Source organism: Eurypyga helias, unplaced genomic scaffold (genome assembly GCF_000690775.1).
Source record: "Eurypyga helias isolate BGI_N326 unplaced genomic scaffold, ASM69077v1 scaffold33098, whole genome shotgun sequence".
Lineage (NCBI taxonomy): Eukaryota > Metazoa > Chordata > Aves > Eurypygiformes > Eurypygidae > Eurypyga > Eurypyga helias.
In genome coordinates this window covers 14,299-20,985 of record NW_010269466.1, presented here as the reverse complement: position 1 = coordinate 20,985, position 6,687 = coordinate 14,299, and the positions used below count along the sequence as shown (strand labels likewise).

At 53.3% G+C, this 6,687-nt stretch overlaps 1 protein-coding gene across 1 annotated transcript in view; it reads left to right on the top strand.

The window, feature by feature from the left end:
• The first annotated feature begins 4,298 nt into the window (after positions 1-4,298).
• Positions 4,299-6,687, top strand: part of BID (BH3 interacting domain death agonist) — an 8,975-nt gene continuing 6,586 nt past the window's right edge. Inside the window, exons 1-3 of the mRNA XM_010158123.1 lie at positions 4,299-4,506; positions 5,772-5,917; positions 6,495-6,680. Coding sequence (XP_010156425.1) covers positions 4,299-4,506; positions 5,772-5,917; positions 6,495-6,680 — 540 coding nt within the window. The remainder of the gene's footprint in view (positions 4,507-5,771; positions 5,918-6,494; positions 6,681-6,687) is intronic.

The window sequence follows — 6,687 nt, the reverse complement described above, 5'->3', positions numbered from 1 at the left end:
GCCGGCTCGTACCGGCGTGGGTTCGCCTGACCGGCTGTGGGGTGCTGCTGTGGTCCCACGGGAAGCCTTTGGCGTGGGCTGGAGCTGGGTGGGGAGGGCAGCGCTGGCAGAGCCCGAGAAGGTTGCTGTGATGAACGTGGGTTTCAAGGCAAATGGGATGTGGGCAGCAGGGGCGCAGCACTGCCTCAGGGTGCCGTGATGGTTCAGGAAGTGGGGTGGAACACGGCACAAGCTCGTATCGGAGGATATCCACTGTTTATTAGTTGTAACATGAATCACTCGGCTCGGGGCTGAATTAATTTCAATTGAAAATAAATATTATATGTAAAAACAAAATGTGGGCGAGTCGAGGCTTTGCTTAGCCTACGTAAATGATGCCAATGTGGACGACTCCTGAGGAGTTTGCACAAGGGCAAGGTCCTGCCACAGGCTTAATGCTAAATCCCCACTTTCCTCTTCATCTCAGGGATTCTGTCTCGAGTGCCCCAACCTGAACTAAGAGCTCTCTCTCCTTCAGCAAAGTCAGCCCAGGAGAAGGGCCACCCTGCCTTGTCCTAGAGCCCAGTCAGGTCCCAGAGAAGAGGACAGAGGGCTCTGCGTTCCCTCCAGCCAGCACGTTCTTTAGGGTAGACGTGAGTAGCAGCAACAGGGATTTGAAAGGAACAGAGAAAAACGGAATGATGGAAAGCGGCAAAGGCTAAGCCTGTGCTTCAGGAAGCTGTTAGTCTCATGTAACAGCTAAATGAAAAGTGGAGCTTGTGGTTAAGAGACTGTGGGATATCGTGTGTTTTAGACATAAATGAGACTGTGTTTTGGTCTTGGGGACTTCTAGAGCCCTTGAAAAGTTGGGAAATACATGGTCTCTCTTGAAATTATTACTGTGGTTTCCTTTGGAGTTTGAATTCATTTCTGCTTTCACTTCCTCTTTTCCACCTGCACACTTAGTTATTTAAAACGGAGTTGTCGGGTGTTGTTACTATGCAATATCACCAGCCCGGGTCTTTGCTGGTCATCAGGCTACGTGTTTGGACTCTTTGGTGCTTTCACACCATTTTTGGTCAGAAGGTACCCGTGCAGCAGCCAGGTTATTGCCCTGGGTGCAGACAGTGCCCGCTTTTAGCTAGGCCCTGCTCACGGAGAGCTGACGCCAGCTCGCACCAGACGCTTCTGCGTGCAGCTGTGGGGCTGCTGCATCTAAGGCGTCAAGTCCAAGGTTCACAAGCGGGATTCCTTTTGTCCCCACCTTGGCATTTGCTGTGTTACTGGCACTTGCTGTGCTGCTCCTTGTGCATTCCTGGCTCTGGGCCTTCCCGTGCCAGATGCCACCGTTGGGGCTGCTGGCCTGACCCACCCATCAGCTGCGTGGGGCTGGGCGAGGAGGGAGGACGGCGCTCTTAACCGTGAGGGAGGCCACCCCCTGTGCCCTCCCTGCTTCCCTTGGCACAGGCGTTGTCAGCCCAGGGCAGAGGAGCTTGTGACCTGGGTCCTGTTTTCTCCCTTCTTCCATCCCAGGCTGGATGAGGCTTGGAGCAACCTGGTCTAGTGGAAGGTGTCCCTGCCCATGGCAGGGGGGTTGAACTAGATGATCTTTAAGGTCCCTTCCAACCCAAACCATTCTGTGATTCTTCCCTGGACGCTTAGCAGAGATGTGCTCGTGTAACTAAGAACCCTTTGACGCTTGGTCCAGCCTTCCCTGTCCCTAGATAAATGTTGGGAAAGCACAAAATAGGCCTGGGTGTAGGCGTGCGTCTCTGCGCGGGGGTGGGAGGCGGGGGCACGCTTGAAGCTCTGCAGATGTGTTGCAGTGTCAGCTGCGTGTTTCACTTCAGAACGTGCTGCTGTGCACCCAGACCGTAGGTACCGGAGCTCCCCTGCGGTAGCACGGCTTTCCATGCGGCCTCTGGCGCTGCGAAGGGTCGCCCTCCCTTCCCCAGCACCGTCTCTGGGCTTTAAAGCCCTGTCTGTAGCTTCTGTCAGTCCACCGTCCTCCGCACGTCTGCGGGAAGGAGTTGCACGCATGGGGCCTGTCCTGCTGGGACGGTTGTGGCTTTCTCAGCTGTTGTTTTATGACTGCCAGTGTGTGATGGGTAGCCCTCTCTAGAAATATGGATGTACATCACTAGAAAGGTCATTTTCCACAAGACGTGGCCAGACCCATGAGCGCTGCTGCAAGATGTGGATTTATGGGAATTTTTTGTTTCCCTTCACCCTTACCTTTCTCCTTCTATTGCAGGTGAAGGACTTCTGGTCTGAAGCAGAGGGTGACAAAAGCTGCTCTGTCTCCAAATCCATCATGGAACAGGTGAGTTTCAAACGTGACTGCAGGCAAAAGTGCTGGCTTGCATCCTCCTTGTCTTCCTTGGAGTTCCTGCAGGACCCCAGCACTGCTCCGCTCCGTCACGAGTACAGATGAAAAAGTGGATTGAAGCACTTCCTTGTTACCTCGCAGTGTGACGCTCCCCTTTCGACTGCAGGCTGGAGGTGTGGCTGTTTGAGAGGCTGCCACGTTTATTGATTAAGCTACGAACCACTAATAAATCAAACCGATAGACACACCACTGCGATCAATTTGTTGCCTTTTGTGCAGTATTAATCACAATTATGAAGCTGCTATTTATCATGCTTAAGTTTTATTAACTGCATTAACTGACTATTGGAATGTCTATCGTCCTCCTCGCCCCACCTAGTGTTGGAGCACAGTTATGACCCTCGTGGCTCTGCCCTCCCGCAAGACTGTTGCATAACAACCTCACTGATGGTGGTTCAGGGGGATAGGCACTGGTGTCCCAGTGAGCTTGGGTCACCCGGCGAGCCTCACTGCTGTCTGTAAGCATCCGTGCCCTCACTGCTGTCCGTAAGCATCCGTGCCCAGGTCATGAAAGATTCGCCTTCTGTTCATCTCTGACTGGTCATATACCTGATTTGCCATCTGTTTCCATTTCTGGACTCTCTCCTTTTTGTTGTCTTTCCTCCCTTTCTCTGCCCACTCTCCTCTCAAGAAAACAACCTGTCCTTAATTACTTTTTATGCACTTGTCCCCATTTTCCTACTCTTGCCCAGGCAATATGGGTCCTGTGGGATATTGCTGATACAGTTATGTAGATGGAGGTGGCCTTGCAAGGTTCCACTCCCCAAAAGGTACCTGAAACTCCCTTTCAGTGACCGGGTTCATCCTGGTTGCTTGTCGACTTCCCTGTGCGCTTTGGCAAGGCAAACCATTCTCCTTCAGCCTTGGTTCTTCTCCCTAGTTACAGTTCAGCCTACGGACCCTCTGCCCTTACAGGCAGGCAGTCTGCGTATCAGAGTGAGGGCTCTTTCTCGTTCTATGTCCGGGCTTACCCAACGGCCTGCTCTCTTAGCTGCTTAACTGAAATTACTGGATGGGCAGTCTCCTGGTTTACCCATGGCCCAGTGAGACCTCTCGCTCACATCAATCCGACTGCCTCCTGGCCTTCAACCTAACGGGTTTGGGGGCTCCGTGCCGCCTCACTTGAAGGCGGCAGGGTGCGTGGCGGTGGGGGCAGCACGTGCCTGGTACTGGGGGCAGGTGATACAGGCGCCAGTGAGCCAACATCTCGCCCTCCCTGTTCTCTTGGTGCTCTGCAGGGAGCTGAGCGGGTTTATTACAGCACTAGTCCAGATTCCTTTGAGGAGGGAGAAGAAATGTGAACCTCGGGGGTTTTTTTTGCAAGCTTGTTACCTCGTTTTCCCACCTTGTTACTGCTAGGCCATGATTACATTTCAGTGGGGAGCTGCTGGCTTCGTTCCACACAGGAAGCGGAATGCCCAATTCCCAAATACAGGGTTAAAAACCTTGCAAACACCGATGTCTGGATATAGGGAAGTGGGTGGGTTGTGCGGAGTCCGCATCTGTTGGGGAAGACGAGCTCTGGTCAGGGTTTCTGTCATTGCCACATATACAGGTTAAAAACCTTGCAAACACCGATGTCTGGATATAGGGTGGGTTGTGCGGAGTCCACATCTGTTGGGGAAGACGAGCTCTGGTCAGGGTTTCTGTCATTGCCACATCTGGAAACGAGGAGAAGGTGAGTGACTTTTACAAACCAGGGGTGGAAGAGCAGCGCTGTCTGTCACTCGCCACCTGACAGTTCTGTGCACGTATGCACGCGGGAGTGAGCGCGCGTTTCCTGAAGTCTTGCTAACACTATTCAGGATGCCCAAAGGAGGCCTGACAAAACGTGTTCAGGGTTGGAAAACAGAATCTGTGTCAACCTTTTGAGTGGGACTTTTCCTAAGCGTGGGTTTAACAGTGATTTTTTTTTCTTTTATTTTTTTTGATGTTTAAGATCACTGGATCTGTCCAGATGGAGAGTGCACTGCTGTACACCTTCCTGGAGGCATCCTCTGACTGCAAGTTCAGACAGCAGCTGCGTTCCCTGCAAAGCCAGGGGATTGGGCCGTTAGTGGCAGGCAGATACTGCTACGATGACTGGGAACTTCAGACCGATGGCAACCGGAGTGGCCACATGCAGAATGGCGACCTAGGTGAGTGCCCTTCCCTCCATCCCACGTGTCTCTCCGAAGGTGGTGGTCTTTCCCCTTTTCCCATCTTTGCTGCTGCTCTGTTTCGACAGAGTAACACGTTTTCCATTGAGAAACGTCACGGTGTGGCTGGCGGTGGTGTTGGTTGGGATTTTAATACTTGGGATAAAGACAGCTAGTGCGTAGCAGTTTATCTTCCTATGGCTTTCTGGAGCGCCTGTCACCCCGGGGTTTGGTCTGCAGGACATCAGACCAGGGCCACAGGGCTGGTAGTAAGAGACTGCTGTCCTCGGGGAGCGTGGCGTTAGGCCTCCGACTGCTCCTCAGGGTGTACCAGTACTTGGGGTAGGATTTTGGAACAACTCGTGTTCTGGTACTGAGTCAATCCTTTTCTGCTGTACCGGTGTGGTGGAAGCTGTTCCTCAGATAGTTTCTGGTGCTGTTCCTGCTTCCCTAGTCACCTGCAGGGTGGCTATTGCCCCTTGCCCAGGATGTGCCAGCTGGCACAGTGACCTCAGCCTCAGCGGCGTGAGGAAGACGAGCTCTCCCTCACAAATCCGCGTGGGCCTCGTGTCCCGAGTGACAACGGGAAGCTGTGCCAAAAGGAGATGGGACGAGGGGTAATGCCTTACACTAAAGGGTCGATTCAGATGAGATGTAAGGAAGAAATCTCTCTTGGTGAGGGCAGTGAAACCCTGGCACAGGTTGCCCAGAGAAGCTGTGGATGCCCCATCCCTGGAAGTGTCCAAGGCCAGGCTGGATGAGGCTTTGAGCAACCTGGTCTAGTGGAAGGTGTCCCTGCCCATGGCAGGGGGGTTGGAACTGGATGGTCTTTGAGGTCCCTCCCAACCCAAACCGTTCCGTGACTTTATGAGATGCTGTATTTTAGATGGTGCTGATAGCAGTCACTTTGGGAAAATCGTGCACATGCTGTCACCTGCCCTCTTTAGGCAGGGTGCGGGTTGCAGCTGGCCAGTACAAGTTTTGCTTGGAGACACTCTAACCTCCCCTGTAGTGTTTTTTGGGCAGGGTGAGGCTGCACTTCCCCTAAACTAAGGATAAAAACCCCGCTGTTTGCACAGTCTCTGGAAAACGAGTCGAGCGCACGCAAGCGAATCGCAGTGCGTGTGGCTGTTACGAACGCGCTGCGATGGGAGTGGGGAGGGGGCTGTTTCTGGAGATGGACTAAATGCTGCGGGTCAACTGACCTGCGCCGAACCCGGTCTGACTACAGCCTGTGACCTAAATCCCATGGTATGTGTTGGCAGCGTTTGGCCCTGAGGTCAACGAAGAAGTTGTCCGGATCATTGCCGCTCAGCTCGCTGAGATTGGAGACCAGTTTGATAAAGAAATCAAAGCAAGAGTAGTAAATGATCTAGTGCAGCACTTTCTGAATGAGAATCTGTCCAGAGAGGTGAGTGAAAAGCAACCTGACTAGCAGTTCCCATCCCACTGCTGCGCGTCCTTCCTGCTGTGACTGTGAGGCAGCAACCCCTGTTATCTTTGCTCGCTCGCTGCTTTCGTTGCTGCAGTCTCAAACTTCAGCCCAGAGGACTGGTTACAGGTGATGCTGTATCCTGTGGCAGCTGTCGTGCTGCAAACTGGGTTCCTCGGGCTCATCTCCGTTCTGTGGATGGGGAAATTGAGAGAGTTGTGGAGAAGGATTGACTGCCGGAAGGATTTTGTCCTCTTTATGGACAAAAATAATGGCCCAATGGCTTCTCTTTGAAACTCGACTGTCTGGTTGAGGCTTGTCCTTAAGATCTTTGGGCTTTTCCCGGGCTACGTGTGTTGTCTCCCTTTCTTTTTGCCTTGGGGAGCAGCCGAGCTCAGAGCTAGGCACCCTTGCTGCCAGCGGCAGGCAGGTGGCCATGCCCAGTGGGAAGGGGAGCGGCACCCTGCGCGGCGTTAGAACAAGCCCAACGGCTGCGAGCGGAGCGCCGCTTCTCCAGCAGCTGTTGCACCGAGATCCCTCTCTCCCTTCCATCCAGGAGATAACCCTGGAAGGGCTCGTGCAAGCCATGCCCTCGGACATGGAACGGGAGAAGGCCATGCTGGTGCTAGCAATGGTCTTGACTAAGAAAATCGCGAATACGGTGCCGTCCCTTCTGCAGCGTGTCTTCAGCACCACCGTGAACTACATCAACCAGCAGCTCCACAACTACGTTGTCAGAATGGTGAGTG